We start from the raw sequence: 23,584 nt of genomic DNA, 5'->3' as shown, positions 1-23,584 counted from the left end.
TAAATAGCAAAAGTATAAAAACATGCAAAAACACACAAACACTTGTAACAAAAGATGACAAAATTATATTCGAAGTATATGTGTATTTGAATATAGGTAATAAGTTTGAAGCAAACGCTGAACCACAGAGAGCGGTAACATTTCTAGGACCGTCATACCAGGACCATTTTGAATTAAAAACTCATCAAAATCCGGAAGGGAAATTGTCTAATTTGCATTTGAACTCCTGTGAAACAAATACGTTTATTTAAATATGTTTCATGCAGCAGATCCGGAGTAAGATTATTGCCGAAATTGACTACAATATACAACGTTGCGCTAGTGGTTCAGTGGTAGAATTCTCGCCTGCCACGCGGGAGACTGGGGTTGGATTGCCCGCTAGCGCATGCAATTCCTCTCGGATGCATTGTCCTAATCAATAACCACCATCATGTGGTTTCTTTTTTGCGCTTGCTGTGTCGTACCACATTTCATTGTCAGGTTATGATAAATATGCATAATATGTTTAATTCTACTCCATTACCAATATATAAATTTGACTTAGGGAAGCAAAATACTTTTCAAAATCTTTTCCATGCAACTGTCCTTCGAACCAGATTTGAACCAGTGACCTAGGGATGTTTTTTTACTTATCTACAGTCCCCGCTCTACCAACTGAGCTATCGAAGGCTGATAACGGCAAGCATCTTTATTGATGAATCAATATTTGTGATACAATAGTTAATTCTATTAATCAGAATTTTGATAATATTATTAAAAAATTAGGAATAAATATTATTTTTAAAAATTTTACAAAAAACTCTCAACGGAAAGCAACGGTTTTTTGAAGAATGATTTGAGATCCCAGGCGTAAAATTTTGGAGGATGCGGTCGTCGATCGCGCTACCTCACACATGCTAAGCGCTGCTCTACCATTTTGAGCTAAGCCCCAATTTGCTGCTTTCCTTACATCTTTTCCAGCAATTGTTAAGAGATAGATCACTCTTTACGAAACTAAAAATTCAATTTCTAACTTTAAATCGTGTAGCATGGCACCTAATTTATAGGTGTAAAGCTAATATTATTTTGAAAATGCATCGCATAATAAACTCTTGTAAACAAAATACGTTGATTCAAAATATGCTTCATACAGCGGATCCGGAGTAAGATTATTGCCGAAATTGACTACAATATGTGGTGTTGCGCTAATGGTTCAGTGGTAGAATTCTCGCCTGCCACGCGGAAGACCGGGGTTCGATTCCCCGCTAGCGCATGCAATTCCTCTCGGATGCACTGTCCTAATCAATAACCACCATCATGTGGTTGCTTTTTTGCGCTTGCTGTGTCGTACCAAAATCATCAGAGGAAACGGCTAATTTTGAGATAAAACGATATTGTTACGTAAGGCATAGAAAGTTCCCATGTGGTCTAGTAGCTAGGATCTGGCGAATTCACCGCCATGGCCCGGTTTCGATTCCCGGCGTGGGAAACGCGCTTTTATAAATGTTGCCGGAAAAAAGAGTTACGGCATTACATTTCACACTTGAATGAGTATTATTCCAGGACACGAACACTGACAAAGACAGGAAGAATCGCCATTCATCGAGTTTGTTAAAAAGAAAATTGATAATTTGAACGAATAAAGTTGTGTCGCATTTTCGAGAATTTAATGTGTTTAATTGATTGAATAGGGAAAAAAATATGGAGGATGCGGGCATCGATCCCGCTACCTCGCGCTTGTAAAGCGCGCGCTCTTCCATTTGAGCAAATCTCCCCCAGCCAACGTATTGCATTAAAATCCATTGTTTCAATGACACATAATTATTTATTTTGTTTTTTTTACATTTGATTACAGAAAAAAACTATTTGCGAAAACCGCAAAATGAAAGCATTTTTTTCAATATTTTGCAAATATACCAAGCTAACCGTCAAAATATTTCAAATTATTTCCTGCTGAAACCCGGAATAGAACCAGGGAACTTCAGATCATCAGTCTGACGCTCTCCCACCTGAGCTCTTTCGGCATATAGCTTAAAACGGTAACCATATTTTTTAGGCGTTTTCGATCATCCACCTAGTCTCCTCAACATGAGCTCCACTTCTAAATTTATTATATCAATAAATTCTTAAACACATCCGAAATTACTAAAACAATAATTTCGCGACGCGTGGCCGAGCATTATGAAACGGAAAGAAACTGGGTCAAAACCAACTCAAATCTTTCACAATGGCGGAGAATTTTGAAAGGGCTGCCAATGCTCGCAAGAAGAAACTCCCTTCCATGGATTGTCTTATTAGGCAAGGTAATGATATTTTAGAAAAGCGAAAAAAGAGAAGAAAGCCTATTCATTATGAGTATAGCACGGATCCAAAAACTGGCCAACGGAGTTGCAAAAATACTTACAATCCAAAGTATTATAATCGCGATGATACCGCCTCTAGTTCAAGATCAAAAAACTTAGAGGAACACAGCGATAATATTTTCCAAGGTATGCTTCTGTTTGTAACATTTTACACAGAACCTACGCCAGATAGGTCCCATCATTCGGATGATTTATTATTTTGTCACTTTTTACGTAGAACAAGAACCACCAGAAGTAAGTTTATTGGATCGTGAATCAGATATGGATGTAACGACAAACGCTGTAGAGGGTATGGATCTAATATAAATATGTACAATTACAACAGCTAAAAATGCTGTGAAGTTTTTAATCCGCTTTGTTGACATTTTGAACCGCTATTGTAAAATATGATGTGCTAAAAGTCAATATTTATTATCTAAACAACGTTCGTATAGCTTTGTGTCCTCTGTGACTACTGACTAGACATTATACACATGCTGCCACATTGCTAGATTGGCTGTGTGCAGGGAAGATTGTGACTCATCATTCACACATATTGCAAACTTTCCAATATGGATACTGTTTATGCATTTATATATTGGAATTTAAAGACCCTGCTACTTTACAAAACTTGGTTTATCGAATGTATATTAAACTTAATGGTGTAATATGGTGTACAATGATTTTGTGGCATTCTACCTAGCAGCTCATTTTTAAAGCAGTATCATCGATTTTGTTTAGATGTGACAATGAATGATATCCTTGAAGAAGCAAAAGGATTATTATGTAACTGGAAATGTGGTGGTCAGCAAAAGAAACGAACCTGGCATGAAAGACAAAATTCCCTTTATGAAAGCTGGGAGGAAGTCAGAAGTAGTTTAATCGAAGTTTGCTGCAAACTAAATTTTCCATTGGCATTTTTGATGAATTGTTATGCGAAAGCTGTAAAGATGCCATGGCAGTTATTGGATGTCAAGACTGCATTTCACATAGATATGTCTGTGGGGATTGTGATGAGGAGAACCATAAGAACCATCCATTTCATGATCGAGATGCAATTTTGAATGGTTTTCATGAACCTATTCCTCCAACAGCCTCAATTAACAGCAAACTGGAATGGATTACTGTTGGTAAATATTATAGCATGGCTAAAAAGATGTAACTTATACCTTGTGTCAAAAGGTGCATTGTGACCGTGATACTCTCAAGATGCTCTTTAAATATGAAATTTAGCATGATCTATTTAGCATTTATGTCAAACCTAAAGTTCATTTTACATGAGTAAATATTCATTGGCAAATTTTCTCATAAAAAATTTTATTAGGTCTTTTTCAAATAAAGAAACACAGAAACATATTTGTCACATGAAATTTGTAAAAAAAATTGACCAGTCAGTATTATCTTTGTATTATCTCAGCATCTTTGTGAAACTCTAGGTGTGAGATAATGTTTTCCCTTGGTAGGAAAGTTCTGCCATTTTTAGAGGGTTCTTCAAACAGTTTCTGAAAATATATGAATTGTCTATGTATTTTTAGAACGGTCCCTTCCATTTGGTGATGTTATTTGTCCCACATGCCTATTTCCTTGCAATATTTTATATGATGAGAAGGGTATGGGTTGCATTGCTGTAACATTGAAAGGTATGCTATTTTAGTTGTCTTTTTTATTCACAAAAACATTGTCTTTCTGAAATAGATTCTATAGTTTTATACTGTAGCTATAAATGATACATTATGTAGGCTGAACCTAGCTCCTGCAAGATTCAAACCAGATGATGCTATTCAGATAGGCTTTATAGGCCAAATGTTGATCTCTATCATGGAACTCAAAACTTATATTTTTGTGCTAATTGGTTAAATATTTATTATTATATCTTCAGGTAGATTCGACATTAGTCACACAAAATATGAATGTAAACAATGTGACAATGTTATTTCATCAACAAGTCCCCATGTTTTAATACAGCTGGGGTTTTGGCCTGGAACTATTCGTGACATGACATATGTATTTCACCAAGATCTCTTTCATTTCTGGGATTTACAGAAGATTGTTCCTGGAATTTCTCAAAATAGTTTTGTGAAATCACTAGAAATGTTTTCGATACAAAAAGGGCGGGTACGTTTAAACCAACTTCTAAGTATCAACTTCAATGTATCGCTTCATGCAAAAAATGGAATCCTGTTCTTTTATGATTATGTTTGCTAATTGCCTCAGTAGTTAAATAGTTGTACAGATATTAGTTTGATGTATCTTTCTCTATCTTTTATATAGATGGGAACAATTAACAGCAAAACATTTGGTAGCTTTTTCGTGAATGGAAATATTGCCAATATGAATTGAACAAACTACGGCATATTAACTGGATGGAGTGCCCTGCATGTGAACAGCAGCAACACTCCGTTCACATGGATGGTAACATGAAACTTTATCGGTACAAATCTGCTGGGATGTAAGTACATTTTGTACACTGAATCACAGACGATGCATTGCAGGAATGCACTAGCTTGGAGGGAAATCGTCAGCTCATATACAACTGAAATGCGTCTTGTATATCACCTAGAAAGAGTTTCAAAGTTATTTCATCATATGTATGTTTTAAAGAGGATAAATTGAAATTATTTAGCAGGAAAAGAGATTGCTACTATGGAGATGCTTTTATTGCTTCAAATGAAAAAGTTCAACATCATCTCTGTAAAATTTACAAAAAAGGAAAGGAAAAGGTATTGTTACAATTTGTCTTCTCAAACAATACGAATTTTCGTTTACCTCAAAACAATTATAGAACAATAGTCCCATTAAATATCAATGTGTGACATTTGGTGTGGGAAGTTTCTGACCGTAATGCTATGATTTGTAACAAATATTTAGATTTTTTATACCAAGTGGATCTACTGTACGTATAAAAATAATCTAAAATCGAGCTGTTTCAATTCGGCTATACTTTACCCTAGGTCACAGATGATTCTAAGTGTGGCGATTCTATTTGGCATGCTGCTGGAAATACTTTGAAGAAAAAGAAAATTGTTGATGAAACTGGGCTAGAAATTGCTGGCTGTCGTCACAGTGTTGCCCAGCATGCAGTTAGCATGAAGCACGGAGAAGTGTATGGCTATGCACATTATATGCAAAAGGAATATTACCTTCGTCGTACAACACAATTCTTCTGGTATGATGTCATCTGCAAGTATTGGCCTTGGCTGTGTAAAAATGATGTAACCACATCTCAAAAGATGAAACCTGCTCTTTCCGTAATGCATGCCAAAGCACATGCTTGGTATTGCCAGGTAAATTTCCTTGTGCTTATTATATTTCGTACGTGGCAAGTGTGCAGTCAAGTGCAGTGTCCATTGTGTAATCTTTTTTGCAGGTTATTTGGGGAGGGCGATGGCAAGATGGCGCTTCTGCAACAACAGGAGAGGAAGTAGAACAGATTAACAGTCATTTCTCGCGGTTAGGGTGCACTACCAAGCATATGTTACCTGAAGGTAAGCATGTGCAATAAAATTATCAAACCAGTTAAACGTTTAATTCTGATGTATGCATACATAGGACGAGAGGAATTGCTGACTGAACATGCACTGGAGTGGAATAAAAGAAAAATAACCAAACTGTCAAGTATTCTTGCGAAAAGATATACAAAAGTTATTAATTTTTCTATTTTTTACCTAATAGTAATAGTAACTATACCATAACAAGGGAAACCATAACAAGGGAAATTTCGTTTTAGACCAATCAGTAAGTTTGTTTACATTTTCAGTAACCCAATCAGAATAATCATCATTTTACATGATGTATTAAAAATTTAGGCATTCTGATTGGCTTAGCCTAAAAAGTGTAAGCAAATATGCCGAATAGTTTAAAACGAAATCCCCCTTGTCACATAACATAGCTACAAATACTTTGCCAAATCCGTTTCGGTAGTTTTCGTCAAAAAATAAGACAGAAACAAATTTATTAAAAAAAAGGTGTGGGTAGAAATTTAAAGCGTGGAGGATTGAAAAATATGTAGATGCAATGCAAATTTCCCATGCACGGAAAGGGGAGTACTGAAATGTATAATCTTCTCTTGGAAAAATAATAATGTGTTCTGTACTTTTATATGCATGGTTCTAGGCTAAAGATAAAACCGCCATCATGCAGAAAGAATTAGAAAGCATGTCAGAGAAACTTGAGTGTGATCCAACAACATTACAGAAATGGAAAGAAGATATATTTGACGCTGCTAAACGTACGTATAGAATTTTGTGTTTTTGTTCAGTTTACATGCAGTACATGATACTGTGGCGAATCTATTATTATAAATAATAAAACTAAAAACGTTAGGTATGCTCTTCTCAGAATGCGATGTCTTGGTGTAATTTTTTCGTGCAATGACGACGTGTTTCTTTTTTCTCTTTCAAATTTATGTCAGTGGATGAAAAATCGAGAAATAAAAGATATTCCATAACTCCGGAGGAAATGAAATACATATGTCATTTGCTCACATTAGATGTGTTAACGCCAAAAGAGAAGGCCTTGTTTGACGTTGCTGAAAAGATTTATAAGGAAAAATCTAAACAGTTTCAGCCCAAGATCTGTCGCAATTATTCCTTTGGTGAAGGTGTTTTAAAAAATAAATCTTTGGAATATTTGAGATACAATATGGAATTCCATCATAACGCGATCTCTCATCTGGCATTTAACATTGCAAAACTTGCAGGTGGTTCTACATTTAATAGCTACATTTTCAGTGTCTCTTCCTTTATTTCAGTAGTAACATTTAAAGCCAACGTTTCCGTGCGAGTAAAACACCCATAAAAAACGAAACCGCGGAAAATTAGCCTCCACATGCGGGATAAAGGGAAGGTAACATTTTAACCAAATATTATTTTCTTCAAGATTCTTCGAAGCAACGAAATAAGTTAAGGAGAAAGATCAGCAAAGAGAAAGAGAGTATCCATTCTTTGATTTCAAATTATAATCGAATTGCAGACGAACCGCTAAGCAACATAGAAGAAATTTTAAATGGAAAGTTTCCATGGAATTCTCGGAACGAGCCAGTTGATGAGTGTGAGTAGCTACTGTTTCTCGTATACAGACTGAGCCAGGCTTGCAAATAGAACTTGTACGTACATAATTATAAATTGCCGGACGCGTAGTACATTATATATGAATATATTGTGCCTTTCATACAATAGTGCCTTTGGTAACGAGACGATCTGTGGTGGATAAGTTGATGGAAATTCAACGGTTTCAGGAGGAAATCGAAGTTACTAAAAGGAAATGTTCCAATACCTTGAATATTACACCAAGAAATGCCTTCCGGCACTTTATAGCGAACTTGCAAAATTGGAAAACCTGCTGCAAGGTAATTTTCCCGGTCACTTTTAGAATTGTGAAATATAGAGTATGTTTTCAGCGATCGATTGCAAAAAGCTTTTGTCCTTATTGGAAAAATGTAAATTATGTTTTTAAACTCTGTGAGCTGCGCGTCAAAGAACATAAGCAATATAACCTTGACTGAACTGCAGTCTATTCGGCTAAATGCAACAGATCCAAATTTTTATTGCAGGTGTAAAGGCTGGTTTTCATATAACGTAATTCTTTGACGATGGTTATTGTGTCGGTGGCCCTTGACATCTGAAAACCAGGCTTAAAATTATTTTTAATTTTCGAACATATAGGTAAAAGTCGCAGCCAATGTGGTGGTGAACAGCCTGTTCTTGCGGTGGAAAGTGCTGTGTGTGTGGTATGTTTTTCGGCGGTAATTACTTTGTAGGTTTAAAGGGTGATGAAGTACAATTTATGCATATTTGTGGATAGCCCATATCCTGAATCATGCAGTGAACATTTCAGCTACCATATTGTAACCATCTTCACGAAGCACGAAGTTTCTTGTATACGAGCAAAATGTTATGGTTGGAATTATACTGCATTACATGCATGGTGTATCAAAAAGCTAAAAACCTACGCCGTACATACCTTCTCATGGACGCACATTTTTTATTGTTTGGCCATTATGTAAGCTCTTGGAAGGTCTATTGGGTGTTAATTGTGTGTATCTAATGCGAAGATGCGATAATTTAAAAGTTATTTAGGTCCGCAATTTCCTTTTCGACATTTCTGTAAGCCACATCTGTAAGCTATGCGATTGCTTTTTATGTAACGTATATTGAAATCTTTTTATTTTAGGCAAAAACCTATTCTACAAGCTCAGTCAAAAGGACCATTGTCAGAGGAAAGCTTGCCTTGGTTAACGAAGGAATTAACTTTGCCATGCAACAATTAAGGCTTGGAATCCAATCTTTCTTGCCAGTTCTCGGTTTACAATTGTCTGGATTCCAGGACATAATTGAGTCGCACAATGACAATACTAAGCAATCCTATGAAGATGTGGAGGATGAGCTGGAAAGAGATACAAATTTTGATATGGATAGTGAAACCGACAGTGACACTGATAACGACAATGAGAGTATCTATTCCGAATGGGAGTTTGACACCTAAGATGGTCGATACGTCCCTAATTATTCGTGCTTGTTGTAAAATGTTATAATTCGTAAAGTTATTTTCTTCGCTTTAAATCCTAAAAAGTCGTTATATTATTTAAACACAACTTCTGAATTCTGTACAAAATCAACTTTGTTTCGTAAAGTTAAGGGCGTCCTGGAACAATACCCTTTTGAAGTCGTATATTATATTTTGACTTATTAAAATATAATATCTTTGTCAAGGCAACAATTTTTTGGCCGTGGAAATTATAAACAGATATGAGGATTTACTTATGTCAAGTTCTATATATATTGCTAACTAAAGGTATATGAAAGTATACTAATTTGGCTGTTTTGTGCTTGTGTCATCTTGTGGTAACAGGGTGCTTAACTGCTGTAAAACTAGGGTGTAGTAACACCAATGTCGACAAAATCGCACATTTGTCACGTTTTTGTTCCTAATTTACTGTTTTGTGCGTATTTGTACCATTTTGTGGTAACAGGGTGCTTAACTGCTGTAAAACTATGGTGTAGTAACACCACTGTGACAAATTCGCATATTGTCACGTTTTTGTTCTTAATTTACTGTTTTGTGCGTATTTGTACCATCTTGTGGTAACAGGGTGCTAACTGCTGTAAAACTATGGTGTAGTAACACCAATGTCGACAAATTCACATATTGTCACGTTTTTGTTGTAATTTTGTTTTGTGCGTTTTGTGTCATTGTGGTAACAGGGTGCCTAACTGCTGTAAAACTATGATGTAGTAACACCAATGTTGACAAATTCGCATATTTAACACGTTTTTGTTGTTAATTTATTGTTTTGTGCGTTTTTGCCATTGTGTAACAGGGTGTAACTGCTGTAAAACTATGTGTAGTAACACAATGTCGACAAATTCGCATATTGTCACGTTTTTGTTTAATTTACTGTTTTGTGCGTTTTGTACCATTTGTGGTAACAGGGTGCTTAACTGCTGTAAAACTATGGTGTAGTAACACCAATGTTGACAAATTCGCATATTTGTCACGTTTTTGTTCCTAATTTACTGTTTTGTGCGTTTGTACCATCTTTGGTAACAGGGTGCTAACTGCTGTAAAACTATGTGTAGTAACACCAATGTCGACAAATTCGCATATTGTCACGTTTTGTTGTTAATTTTGTTTTGTGCGTTTTTGTGTCATTGTGGTAACAGGGTGCTAACTGCTGTAAAACTATGTGTAGTAACACCAATGTTGACAAATTCGCATATTTCACGTTTTTGTTGTTAATTTACTGTTTTGTGCGTATTTGCCATTTTGTGTAACAGGTGTGTAACTGCTGTAAAACTTGTGTAGTAACACCAATGTCGACAAATTCGCATATTGTCACGTTTTTGTTCTTAATTTACTGTTTTGTGCGTTTTGTGTCATCTTGTGGTAACAGGGTGCTAACTGCTGTAAAACTATGGTGTAGTAACACCAATGTTGACAAATTCGCATTTGTCACGTTTTGTTCTTAATTTACTGTTTTGTGCGTTTTTGTGTTATCTGTGGTAACAGGGTGCTTAACTGCTGTAAAACTATGGTGTAGTAACACCAATGTTGACAAATTCGCATATTTACGTTTTTGTTAATTTACTGTTTTGTGCGTTTTGTTCCATCTTTGGTAACAGGGTGCTAACTGCTGTAAAACTATGGTGTAGTAACACCAATGTTGACAAATTCGCATATTTAACACGTTTTTGTTCTAATTTACTGTTTTGTGCGTTTTGTGTCCATCTGTGGTAACAGGGTGCTTAACTGCTGTAAAACTATGGTGTATAACACCAATGTTGACAAATTCGCATATTTGTCACGTTTTTGTTCTAATTTACTGTTTTGTGCGTTTTGTATCTTGTGGTAACAGGGTGCTAACTGTGTAAAACTATGGTGTAGTAACACCAATGTTGACAAATTCGCATATTTGTCACGTTTTTGTTCCTAATTTACTGTTTTTGTGCGTATTTGTACCATCTTGTGGTAACAGGGTGCCTAACTGCTGTAAAACTATGGTGTAGTAACACCAATGTTGACAAATTCGCATATTTACGTTTTTGTTAATTTACTGTTTTGTGCGTTTTGTGTCATCTTGTGGTAACAGGGTGCTAACTGCTGTAAAACTATGGTGTAGTAACACCAATGTTGACAAATTCGCATATTTGTCACGTTTTTGTTCTTAATTTACTGTTTTGTGCGTTTTGTGTCATCTGTGGTAACAGGGTGCTAACTGCTGTAAAACTATGGTGTAGTAACACCACTGTTGACAAATTCGCATATTTGTCACGTTTTTGTTCTTAATTTACTGTTTTGTGCGTTTGTACCATCTTCTGGTAACAGGGTGCTAAGTGCTGTAAAACTATGGTGTAGTAACACCAATGTTGACAAATTCGCATATTTGTGTTTTTGTTCTTAATTTACTGTTTTGTGCGTATTTGTACCATCTTCTGGTAACAGGGTGCTTAACTGCTGTAAAACTATGGTGTAGTAACACCAATGTTGACAAATTCGCATATTTGTCACGTTTTTGTTCCCAATTTACTGTTTTGTGCGTATTTGTACCATCTTCTGGTAACAGGGTGCTAACTGCTGTAAAACTATGGTGTAGTAACACCAATGTTGACAAATTCGCATATTTGTGACGTTTTTGTTCCTAATTTACTGTTTTGTGCGTTTTGTGTCATCTTGTGGTAACAGGGTGCTTAACTGCTGTAAAACTATGGTGTAGTAACACCAATGTTGACAAATTCGCATATTTGTCACGTTTTTGTTCCTAATTTACTGTTTTGTGCGTTTGTACATTTGTGGTAACAGGGTGCTTAACTGCTGTAAAACTATGGTGTAGTAACACCAATGTTGACAAATTCGCATATTTGTCACGTTTTTGTTCCTAATTTACTGTTTTGTGCGTTTTGTACATCTTGTGGTAACAGGGTGCTTAACTGCTGTAAAACTATGGTGTAGTAACACCAATGTTGACAAATTCGCATATTTGTCACGTTTTTGTTCCAATTTACTGTTTTGTGCGTTTTGTACATCTTGTGGTAACAGGGTGCTTAACTGCTGTAAAACTATGGTGTAGTAACACCAATGTTGACAAATTCGCATATTTGTGACGTTTTTGTTCCCAATTTACTGTTTTGTGCGTTTCTGTGTCATCTTGTGGTAACAGGGTGCTTAACTGCTGTAAAACTATGGTGTAGTAACACCAATGTTGACAAATTCGCATATTTGTGACGTTTTTGTTCCCAATTTACTGTTTTGTGCGTTTCTGTGTCATCTTGTGGTAACAGGGTGCTAAGCTGTAAAACTATGGTGTAGTAACACCAATGTTGACAAATTCGCATATTTGTCACGTTTTTGTTCCAATTTACTGTTTTGTGCGTATTTGTACCATCTTCTGGTAACAGGGTGCCTAACTGCTGTAAAACTATGGTGTAGTAACACCAATGTTGACAAATTCGCATATTTGTCACGTTTTTGTTCCCAATTTACTGTTTTGTGCGTATTTGTACCATCTTCTGGTAACAGGGTGCCTAAGTGCTGTAAAACTATGGTGTAGTAACACCAATGTTGACAAATTCGCATATTTGTGACGTTTTTGTTCCCAATTTACTGTTTTGTGCGTATTTTGTACCATCTTCTGGTAACAGGGTGCCTAAGTGCTGTAAAACTATGATGTAGTAACACCAATGTCGACAAATTCACATATTTAACACGTTTTTGTTGTTAATGTGTTTGTTTTGTGCGTTTTGTGTCTTATTGTGGCAACAGGGTGCCCTAACTGCTGTAAAACAATGATGCAGTAACACCAATGTTGACAAATTCGCATATTTGTCACGTTTTTGTTCTTAATTTACTGTTTGTGCGTTTTTTGTGTTATCTCGGAACAGGGTGCTTAACTGTTGTAAAACAGGGTGTATTAAAACCAATGTTTTCCCTTAGTTAACTAACCTGAATGTCAGGCCTTTATTTTTCCGCCTTAACGTTAAAAGGGGGAAACCAAAGACCCTTTTCGATAATTACATCCCAACATTACCGTTTTACCAATCCCAACATTACCGTTTTAAATTTAGAACCAACTTAAATGAGATGTATTTCAAGTTTTACTCTCACAAGCTATGTCGAAAGATGCAAAACATCCTTCTTCAAGACATGCATGAAAAACAATTCTCTTTTGGCAAACAAGTGGAAAATAAACCGTAACACAAGAACGAGGCTGCTGGTCGTTGCCTGGTAGTCTCGTTTTAATGTTACGACTTATTTCCACATTTATGGTCAAAATTAAAAATTATTTTTCATGCATGTTTTGAAGAAGGATGTTTTGCATCTTTCCACGTAGCTTGTAGAGTAAACTTTAAATCCATCTAAAACGTTTAAATCCAATTTAAACGGTAAGGTTGTGACGTAATTATCGAAAAGGCTCTATTATATATGAGTAAGGAAATGTAAGGAAATATAATATTTTATCACTGAAATTGGAAGTCTAATTTTGAGCTGCTTGGCCGGCCTAAATTAATCCAAGTGAACTTCGTCGTTTTGTAATACCGATTTGTTTCTCTGTGAAACTTTATTTATTTTTTAGATGGTGAGTTTTTCAAATATAAATTGATTGTTATAAAAGACAGCTATAAGATAAAGATGTCGTTGTTTCTGTATTGCCGATATCTTATTTATTAAAAGCACAGTTCTTTGCATATATATGAATATTGCTCTGTCCTCATTGGACAATGTCAATTTTGCTTTAATATTGAATTCACAGGGAATTAAAAGATATATCCCTAAAGGAGAGTTCTATAAAATATATTATATTGAAGCAACATCTATGGGGACTATGGCTTCTTTGCCTTCAATTAGAAGTTGTGTGAAGTAGCTTCACACACAGATTTGAATATTAGTTACACATCTATAATAATGACTAGGGTCTTGCAGTATTGAATCAATTGATGTGAGCAGGAATGAGCAATGTTGTCTGCCCTGTTGCCCACATTATTCAGTAAACTGAATGAAATCCCTGAGTAATTGCATGGATAATGAAACATTTAATTAGCTTATTATTGAGCTTTCATATATCTTTTAAATTGAGCTTTAGATATAGCCTTTCGTATAATACATTCTGCAAACCTTTTAGTTCATATTTATGACCACCATTATCTAGTGTTATATTTGTAGTTTTTGCCTATAATTGCATGCAAAATGGAATAAATTTCATCTACATTTAATTGTTCTATAATGTGTTTTGCAGGCTAAAGGAGGAATTTGCAAAAGTAAAGAGTTGCCAAAAATATGGGAGTTATCTCAAACGACTAGATGTACATCTAAAAAGAATTCACCCAACTTTATCAGCAAAAATGCACAGATATTTACCTTTGCCACCTACAATGACTGGTACACCAAATCATATGAAATACCGAAAGAAGGAGACTTGTAAACTATGTCAAAAAACACTGTTATTGTTACCACATCTGAAGAGGTGTCATAAAATATATTCAATGGAGGATTACAACAAACTACCATGTGCTAAAAAATGCAAATCAGATAGCAAGGTAACTAAAAAGAAAATAATCAAAGAAAACCCCCTCACTCCAGCAATACTACCTCATGTGAATACAGAAAATTCCAATAAAATGCAAAGAAGACTGGGTAAAGCATGGCAACATTTGAAGGGTGAGACCTCACTAAGGGATAAACATGTCATAATGGGAAAACAAACCACAAGTGAGCAATATTGTTGTACTGGTGGTGGAGTTCTGCCTAAATTGAAGTCAAAGCTAAAAAGAAATGAGACATCCTATAGCAAAAAAGAAATGCACTCTTTAAAAGAAATGGTTAGATACTTTGTCCATAAAATGTACCCTTACCAAGTTATAGCATTGGGATTGGTGGCAAGAAAGAATGGTTACAAAAGTAAATCTACTATTGCTTCTTATATGCATAAGACATGCATGAATAATATAGACATAGATGACTGCAAGCTTGCAATTGACTACCTGCAATATCTTTGTCCCTATTTTCGCTTTTGTGCATTGTTCAATTATCCTAAGTTTAAATGCATTTGCAATGGTGGTAGTTCATGCAAACCTCTCCCTAAAGACTTCAGGCTTTATTGCAAAAGAACATGTGCAAATTCTATGAACTGTGGATGTAAATTATTGGACAATTCCGCACATGCATGCATTGACTTTTTCTCTTGTAAAGTATGTGACAGATACTACAAAAGTACGGCAAAAGAAAGTTTTGTGAAACTTTAAGCTAATAACTTAATAACAATAGAGATGTTATGTTCGTATATTGTACTATATTTGTCCCTGTTTGCCACGATCAAACACTGTCTTTCATGAAAATGTGTATTGCAGACATCATTTATTGTGAAGGCAAAACTTCGATAATGGTATCGTTGAAAATTGGGGGTATCTTCCAAATGGAACCAGAGGAAAGCTTTGAATCACAAATATAGTACAATGGTCATGTTCAGTTTTAACAATATTTTTCCCAAATATTTTGGTCTCATTTGACATCAATTGGTACACATGTTTTTGTGCACCACAACTATCCAACCAAAAGCCAGTTATTTTTGTAGTAGATTTTGAAGTCATTACAATATCCAACTTTCCAGGAAAATAGAAGAGCCAATACGGGTCTTTCGTTGCATTGTAAACAGGAAGAATAATTCCAGTGGCATCTAATCTATGTTGTATATTGGAACCAACAGCACACCAGGCATCTTGATCGAAATAACTTTTACAAGAAAGATACAAAATTAACCTTTCATTTTGATTTAAGGTTAAATCGATAACCTCAACATTTTCCTCTGAAGCTACCATTCCACCATAGAGAACATTATTTGCTTCTTTTTTACCCAGAATCTTGGAGAGAACCTGGCTTTTCCATTGCAGCTTTTTGGACATCATGAGAGTAGTTTGTTCTTCCTCTGGTTGGCAGTCATGTTGTGGTGGTGGTTGTTGTTGTTGTTGTTCTTCTTCTTGTCGTCGTTGTTGTTGCTCTTGTTGTTCATGTGGAAATTGTTCATGTGGAAGTTGTTCATGTGGATGCTGTTCTTCTGACTGCTGCTGTGGTTGTTCTTGTTGCTGTTTTTCAGGCAGTTGTTGCAAGCCTTCTTTTTCTTTATACTCTAAAATACATAGAAAATATCCCCAAATTTTAGGTAAAAATAATAACATCTGTTAAAAGCACATATACTAATTATACTTAGGCTCTTAGCAACTAAAGGGAGATTTTGAATGGTTGATTGGTTGATTATAACAGCGCACTATACGTTGTGTCCGGCGCTGTCCGCCCTAAAAGTACCCCCTATCGAAGTGAAGCTTTTGTTGCAATTTGAATGCATGGTCACGCACTGGTTTGTACTTTAAATATAACATAGTATACAGGGTGTCCCCAAAAAAGTAATTCTGTAAATATAAAGTTTGTTGGCTAAAAACAAGCCGGAAATTGGTAGACAGAGTGAGCTTCTGAAAAGTTGTCGCCTATAGAAAATCTGCCCTTCTGACTTCTGTAACCTACTAGAGTAACACACATTGTTTTTTTGTTTCTTGGCGATTGACTTCCAGTTTAATTTAGCTTCGTGGTTACCGAACATAAATACCCAAGATACAACAACGTCACTTAAATCTTTATGTTGACAAATATATAACTATCTACAGCGAAGACCTGATTAATACCAAATAAACAAATGCAAATACAAATTTGTCACAATTTGGGAAGGCTACCATACGTAGTGAAATCACTTGCATGATGAACAGTTTATATATTCTAACAACCATGCAGTGATTTTGGTGGAAAACACATTAAATTAACCAGCAATTTGTCTCTTAAAGCATCATTTTCGCCTCTTAAGTTTGGCGCAGAAATTACCTTCAACCCATTTTATAGAAATGACCTTCTATCCATTTTCTTCCACGTTGAAAGAAAATTTAGAAGAAATGTTTAACATTGTTTTTGTTGAAAAAAAGAAGTCAAAAATCTTCAAAAGGAATCACACATAGATTTATTCACCCTTGCGTACTCCCGGGCGCTCTCAGGCTCTCAGCTGCTCCCGGGCACTCTCGGGCGGTATTAAGGACTTTCACAGGAAACTCGAAAGGGGTGCAAAAATTAAAAATGCACAAAATAACCTAAGAGGACCATTGTTCATCACAAGCTGTCTGACAATGTAGTTTTTGCTCCAAAGCCAAGGAATTTTTGAATTTACTTTATCTTTGGTGTGAGGTGCTAGCAAATAGAATAGGAATAATATTGTATTGCACATATGCTTGTCCGTCATAACATTTCGTATTTACCTTCAATGAATTTTCTAAATAAATTGAGTGCTACTCGACCACCTTCGGAAGTCTCTATGGTACTTTTGTTTCCGATGAAAGAAACTCCAGCTCCTTCCGTTCCATAGAAAGTTAACGTATCGCCACTTCCATGCTTGTGATGCATTAAAATGACAATATCACAGTTGTTGTGGATGTTCAGAATATCAGCCTAAATGAAAAACAGCGAAATGTGATTTTGCTTTATATAGTAACACAATAATACTCTACACTATATACTGTATAGCTATGTAAATTGTTCAAATTTGATTAGATATAACTACAGTGGAATTAGTTTTTAACAACAGGAGAAATTGCAATTATCACTCGTTCTTCGGATTCGTACCCTTTTATAGCCTTCGAGACACTAAGGGGCTGTTTACATGGTCCCACTTAGCCGGGATTTAACGAAGCATGAGACGACATTGAGGCATTGAAATGAGTATATAACATAATATCATGTGCTTGTTTGGTTTCATAAAGACTTATTTCAATACCTCATAACAATCTCACACTTCGTTGAATCTCGGGTAACCAGGCTCATGTAAACAGCCCCTAAAAAATAGAGGATCTGCACAGTCATGTGACAACTTCCTAAACTCTTGGAAGTGAAACCGATAAAACTGGCTGTTCAACTTATTTTGCATGTGCGTCATACGCAATATCCTCACTACAATCATTCTTCACAGCTTCACTTCCAGGACATGACTGTGCAAAAATTCTAAATTGCACTCAAATCATACTTTGAGATATCCCAGCTTGGACGCTGTACTGTAAACATACTCGTTTTTCCATGTGCTTCCTTTGTTGCGTAATGTTCGGATTGCTCATATTTTTTAAAGCATCCAAATTCTTCTCTTTTGTTGGAAACCTCAAAGAACAACCTTGGTTCTTGCAAACCTTTTTTGCAATCCCTTGTTCCAGTCCACACCCAGAGCATCTCTAGGTATATATAAATTCAATTATGATTCTTTTATTTTAATTAGTTGGCAAGTGTAGTAAGAGAGGGGGTTTAAATACCACATCTATTTATTTTATTTTTGGGTTAGCTAAAAACTTACAAATAAGGAACTGCATGTTACCTAAGAACTATTTGATAAAAATACACTGTTCATTTTCAGGTAATGTTGGCAAACTGAGCACAATAATCACGTGCCACTAAATGGTTTTACACAACATTTGCTGTTAGTCATTAGATAAAATCACAGCCCTTGTATATGAAACATGAGTGGTAAAGAATTACTTCATTTCAGGTAAGAATGCCAATGGCAGTTGCAGGTGACTTAACACACTAATTTGCATTGCTCAATGATATGCCTAATTGTACTTTAGTTGTTACAGCTAAATTCATCAAAACCTAAGTCTGTCTGATCATGATTTTGAAAAAAACCCCACTCTTGTTCATATCTTGTAAAATACTCTTGTGTTAGACAGAGTCAATAAGTAGCTGCATGTATTTTAAAAGCCAATAAACTTGATAATGCATACATAGGTTTTGGGGGCAATGGTACATGTTGTGCTATACTAAATTTACTTGGGTAATTTTAAATTGGGTAATACTCAATTTTACCCAATGCAAATCTGAGAAAGACTGCACACACTGTACAGTTGCATACTAGACTTGCTTGGCACTTAGCTGGATTTCATCAGTCGTAGCAAATTAACATAATAAAAACTTACTTTCATCCCTTTTTTAAGACAGGTGTTGACTGTAATTGAATCTAAAAAAACATTTATATTTAATGTGGAAAATAAGTTTGTTATGAACGATTAGTGTAGATTCACCATTTTGCTTCAAAAAAGATTATTGGGGTCTTAGGGATCATATATAAAGTTATTTATGAAATTATTTTCCATTTGCATGCAAAATATACAAAAGTTCATAGTAGCCGTAACATTTTTAAGCTTAATTGCTCGGTAGTAGCTGTAACATTTTTAAGCTTAATTGCTCTTCAGTAATTTGTCTTTTGCTTATCCCTTAAATTGCAAATAACAAGGGAATCTTAATCTAATATATTAATTGCCATTACATTCAGAAACCGTAAATTAAGAAAAATTTGATGGTCAAATAATTTATATTGTCATTGATAACTTAGGAAGGAACAGTATATACATAATAGAGGATCATATGTTTGCTAAACATCCACAAATTTGAAATTTCTGATCGCAGTCATTCACAGAGGTATTGGTATAAACGTATAAAAAATATAATCTGTGGCGTTACTACACGAAAATTGCACTTGGCACCACGGAACACAGTATATAAGTGCTGACATTCTGCGTTAAGACTGAACTTCTATCTACTAAAACGAATGCTAATAACGATATTAAATTATATAAAATCATCAGCTGTTAATAAATGGGCTTTTCTGACACTTCGCCGAGGATAGCCATCAATGATCAATCCATGCATTATTGTCTTAAAAATAACAACGTTTTATATCAGAAAGCTGAGTTAATATCACAATCTCGCTTTGTCACTCGTTAAAATACAAACAGCGGAATTAAAATGATAATGCTAAAATATTCAAATATGCAAATAAACGATAACTTACCCACGCACAGTGAACTTCCCGCGCATTCCTCGCTTTCCGCCATCTTGCTCGCGCTACATTAATTTAATCACCAGGCTGTATCGCCAATGGGCGCACTCGGCCACGCGTCGCGAAATTATTGTTTTAGTAATTTCGGATGTGTTTAAGAATTTATTGATATAATAAATTTAGAAGTGGAGCTCATGTTGAGTCTCCTAGCTGCACACAACAACGGAGCGTACTGGGCTTTTCAAAATGTCAGGTTATGATAAATATACATACATATAGTTAATAAACTTCTTCTCCATTGCCAGTATATCGATTTGACATACAGAAGTAAAATATGTTTCAAAATCTTTTCCATGCAACTGTCCTTCGAACCGGATTTGAACCAGTGACCTAAGGATGTTTGTTTACTTATCTACAGTCCCCCGCTCTACCAACTGAGCTATCGAAGGCAGCAGGTAACGGCCATTTTCTTTATTGATCAATCAATATCATACAATAGTTAATACCATTATTCAGCATTTTGATAATATTATTAAAAACTTAGGTTTAAATATTAATTTTAGAATTTTTACGGAAAACTTTCAACGGAAAGCAAAGGTTTTCTGAAGAATAATGATTTGAGTTCCAAAGCGTAAAATTTTGGAGGATGCGGGCGTCGATCCCGCAACCTCGCCATGCTAAGCGCGCGCTCTACCATTTGAGCTAATCCCCCAATTGCTGCTTTCCTTAAATCTTTTCCAACAATTGTTAAAAGATAGATCACTCTTTACGAAAGTAAAAATTGAATTTCGAACTTTGATTCGTGTAGCATGGCACCTAATTGATAGGTGTAAAGCTATATAATATTTTCTTGAACATTCATCGCATGATGAAATCCTGTAAAACAAAATACGTTGATTCAAAATATGTTTCATACAGCGGATCCGGAATAAGGTTATTGCCAAAATTGACTACAATATGTGGCCTTGCGCATATGTGGTGGTTCAGTGGTAGAATTCTCGCCTGCCACGCGGGAGACCAGGGTTCGATTCCCCGCTAGCGCATGAAATTCCCCTCGGATGCATTGTCCTAATCAATAACCACCATCATGTGGGTTTTTTTCGCGCTTGCTGTGTCGTACCAAAATCATCAGAAGAAACAGGTAATTTTGAAATAAAACGACATTGTATGTATGTATGTATGTAAAACTTCATTTATTGACGCTACCCTTTTCAACAGCAATTGTTAATTTCCACAAGGGGCGTCATAACTATGAAAAAAGTACAATTACAAATAAAGAAGAAAGAGATAAGATAAAAGCATAGCTATATACAAGAGATTAAGTTGCAGTGACCCGGTGGCATATAAGACCCACAATTGATTTTATCTACCTATTAAGTTGTGCTACAAAATATTTGAAAGAGTATATTGATTGCGCTTCCTTAGCTTCACGCGGAAGATCATTCCAAAGTTTAGCACCACTGGACTTAAAACTTTTTTTAAGAAATTCGCGTCTCGGTTTAGGAAGGGCCTGATCAGTGTAAGAATTTCTGAGGTGAAAACCACTAACGCTTATTTCATCATCCGAAACCGACTCGTTAATTTTAGTTTCATTGATCGCTAAGATATCTAAAGAATTATTTGACATTATTACACGAATTTCATCAATGTGCTTTGAGAGGCTATTGATATTTAGGCATGCAATTTTTAACCCTTTCAAATTATTTATGTCAGAGAGGGAGAATTGATAATTATTATCATCACTACCTATCTCAGATAGGTCACAACAAGGTTCAGTCAGGACCTCCTTGAACGGTTGATGGATCTTTGGGGACTCAGCATCATACTCAGAATGTCCTCCAGAAAGCTCAGCCGTTCTGTATTGTTGAGAAAATCCTGATTGTGTCTTTGTTTTGGGCTAGTGGTGGGATCATATATAGGGAGTATTTCCTCGTAAAAATTTCATAAAATTGGCAGCTAAGTATGCCGAACCTTTGGCATTTAAATGTAACAGACCACCATTTAGGCATGAACTGTCCAGGTTCCGGTTATCAATAAAGTTAAACTCGTTCTTTGTGCAGAATTCTTGAAGCCCGTCGTTGACTTTCGCGACCTGCTCTTCTAAATTTAGGTCACGCCTTAACGTTATACTAGAAAGACCAATTGTATAATTAGGAAACTTCTTATGAACATTTATCGCTAGGCTTTCAGCTTTCTATCTTCTTGATACAAGCACTTGGATTATCATCAACTGGCAGGTTATTCGTGCCAGCATGTAAAATAATAAGTGAAGGATCGGACTTGATATTTTTCACTTCCACGGTAATCTCCTCAGCAGTCTTTCCAGAGAAAGTACGTTTATTGACTTTCCTCCTAAATAGTTTCCTGGGATGTATGTTTTTTATTATCGAGTCACCGATCAACAAGATGGATCCATCGCCTTTAACGCCACTCTTTGGCCTACTGGACTCTGGGGAAATCAACGATTCATTGCCTAATGTTTGGGATAATTGACCGGCTTCGTTAGGATGAGTAATCGGACCAGTTAACAACCCAGAGCTATCGTTATTAGCACCACTCGTGGTCTTATTGGGCTCCAGTGTAATCAACGATTCATGAGGTTCGCTGGGGTCATTAATCGCTTCGTGAACTTTGCTTTTGGAAGCCTCAAGTATTTCAATGACGGGACCATGTTAACAAGCTTGAATATTACCGACTTTATATGTGACCTTCCACAGGAAAACATACGTTAACGCTATTTCGTTCGTTCGAAAATATCGTTCGTTATCCGTTCGTTTGCCGTTCAAACGCTTGAAGCGTTCGTTGAAACGATTTTCGAGATCGTTCATCGTTCGAAAATGCCCGTTCGAACGCTTGGAAAAAACGTTTGAAAATTGGTCCAAAAGCGTTCAACCGTTTGATTTACCGTTCGTTGAAACGTTTGCCGGAATTTCGTTCAATCGCATTGGATTTGGTTCAACATATTAGATTAAACATTTGCAATGTTACAACTTTGTAGAAGAAGCGCAGAATGTGCTACACAGAAATACTCCCAGAAACGTATTCAGTTCCTTAGTAGAAGGCTTGTAAAGGAAATAGTGAGGTTATATCGTTTTAGCCTAATCGAATGCTATTTTGTGCGCTTCATGTTATGGTTAATGCTTAGCGTCATGCAGACATGAAGGCTATTAACATTCAGTGCATGCAATTATTTCATTAGCGTCAAATTTCACGTCGTAAGCTTTCTTTCAAAAATTTATCGTTTTTTGAATTTCGGTAATGCACTAAATGGTTCTTTACTATACTTCTGTAGCTTCCATAAGCCAAATTTCACCGCGCGCACAAACAACCTCTCAAGCCATATATTAGCATTACGAGCCATATAAATTAATTAAATATGCCTTGGCAAGGTGCTAATTAAGTTGCATAATTGTCGGAAGTCTCTAAATGTATGTAAACAGACAAAACCAGATTTTAAAATGAGTTGAGGGGTTTTGCGTGTTACATATTAATATCGTACTTGTAAACCATGTGTATATAGCTAATTTATTTACATCTGATAAACTTATCTAGCTGGGCCTCCGTACGAAGCAGCTACTGATTAAAATCTATTCAAAATTAAAGACCGCATCCTAGGACGGACATTTCAGCTTGAAATTTGTTGTTTTTAATGCAGTCTGACATAGCTACAAATTATACAACAATTGAAATACCCTAGCTAATATTTGAAGACATAAATACAGTGACCTAACGCGCGTTCGGTAGGGTTACAACGAGAACTAAGAGATCCCCATTTATTGGGGGCCAGGATAGATAACGAAACAAGTAAAACGTGATTTATGACAAACAGCGAATTAAGGGACCCCGCAGTACCAAGTATACCTCAAGACCCCATCCTCAGCTCTGTTCGTTACGCCACTGCATGAATATCATAGCAATT

General features: G+C 35.8%; 3 protein-coding genes and 4 non-coding genes across 8 annotated transcripts; 4 read left to right on the top strand and 3 right to left on the bottom strand.

Annotated features, from left to right (window-relative positions):
* Positions 1–315: 315 nt before the first annotated feature.
* On the top strand, positions 316–386 carry Trnag-gcc. Its single transcript has one exon. It is a non-coding gene; the product is annotated as a tRNA-Gly (tRNA).
* Positions 387–583: 197 nt separating this feature from the next.
* Trnay-gua lies at positions 584–669 on the bottom strand. The gene is given in 2 exon segments: positions 584–619; positions 634–669. It is a non-coding gene; the product is annotated as a tRNA-Tyr (tRNA).
* Positions 670–1,181: 512 nt separating this feature from the next.
* On the top strand, positions 1,182–1,252 carry Trnag-gcc. Its single transcript has one exon. It is a non-coding gene; the product is annotated as a tRNA-Gly (tRNA).
* A 1,963-nt stretch (positions 1,253–3,215) lies between these two features.
* LOC114541194 lies at positions 3,216–4,626 on the top strand. 2 transcript variants are annotated; one of them, XR_003689202.1, is made up of 4 exons: positions 3,216–3,451; positions 3,857–3,961; positions 4,365–4,436; positions 4,593–4,626. XR_003689202.1 is itself a non-coding variant. In XM_028561179.1 (3 exons), exons 1-3 carry the CDS (start codon positions 3,277–3,279, stop codon positions 4,391–4,393), a joined length of 309 nt encoding a protein of 102 aa, XP_028416980.1. In that variant the 5' UTR covers positions 3,216–3,276; the 3' UTR covers positions 4,394–4,618. The 2 variants fall into 2 exon arrangements, 1 of the variants encoding a protein (XP_028416980.1); XM_028561179.1 differs by having other exon boundaries at positions 4,365–4,618.
* A 2,955-nt stretch (positions 4,627–7,581) lies between these two features.
* On the top strand, positions 7,582–9,106 carry LOC114541193. Its single transcript, XM_028561178.1, has 3 exons — positions 7,582–7,668; positions 7,985–8,049; positions 8,493–9,106. Exons 1-3 carry the CDS (start codon positions 7,584–7,586, stop codon positions 8,802–8,804), a joined length of 462 nt encoding a protein of 153 aa, XP_028416979.1. The 5' UTR covers positions 7,582–7,583; the 3' UTR covers positions 8,805–9,106.
* Positions 9,107–15,163: 6,057 nt separating this feature from the next.
* LOC114541190 lies at positions 15,164–19,855 on the bottom strand. Its single transcript, XM_028561175.1, has 5 exons — positions 19,678–19,855; positions 18,803–18,843; positions 17,906–18,064; positions 17,105–17,294; positions 15,164–15,936 (listed from the first exon to the last, which is right to left on the bottom strand). The coding sequence occupies exons 1-5, from the start codon at positions 19,718–19,720 to the stop codon at positions 15,164–15,166; spliced, it is 1,206 nt and encodes a 401-aa protein (XP_028416976.1). The 5' UTR covers positions 19,721–19,855.
* A 172-nt stretch (positions 19,856–20,027) lies between these two features.
* Trnay-gua lies at positions 20,028–20,114 on the bottom strand. Its single transcript is given in 2 exon segments — positions 20,028–20,063; positions 20,078–20,114. It is a non-coding gene; the product is annotated as a tRNA-Tyr (tRNA).
* Positions 20,115–23,584: the final 3,470 nt, after the last annotated feature.

Source organism: Dendronephthya gigantea, unplaced genomic scaffold, assembly GCF_004324835.1.
Source record: "Dendronephthya gigantea isolate DGI-Jeju-01 unplaced genomic scaffold, DenGig_1.0 000273F, whole genome shotgun sequence".
In the NCBI taxonomy this organism is placed as follows: Eukaryota; Metazoa; Cnidaria; class Anthozoa; order Malacalcyonacea; family Nephtheidae; genus Dendronephthya; species Dendronephthya gigantea.
The sequence above is the reverse complement of the archived record's forward strand: the minus strand, read 5'-3'. Positions and strand labels throughout refer to the sequence as shown.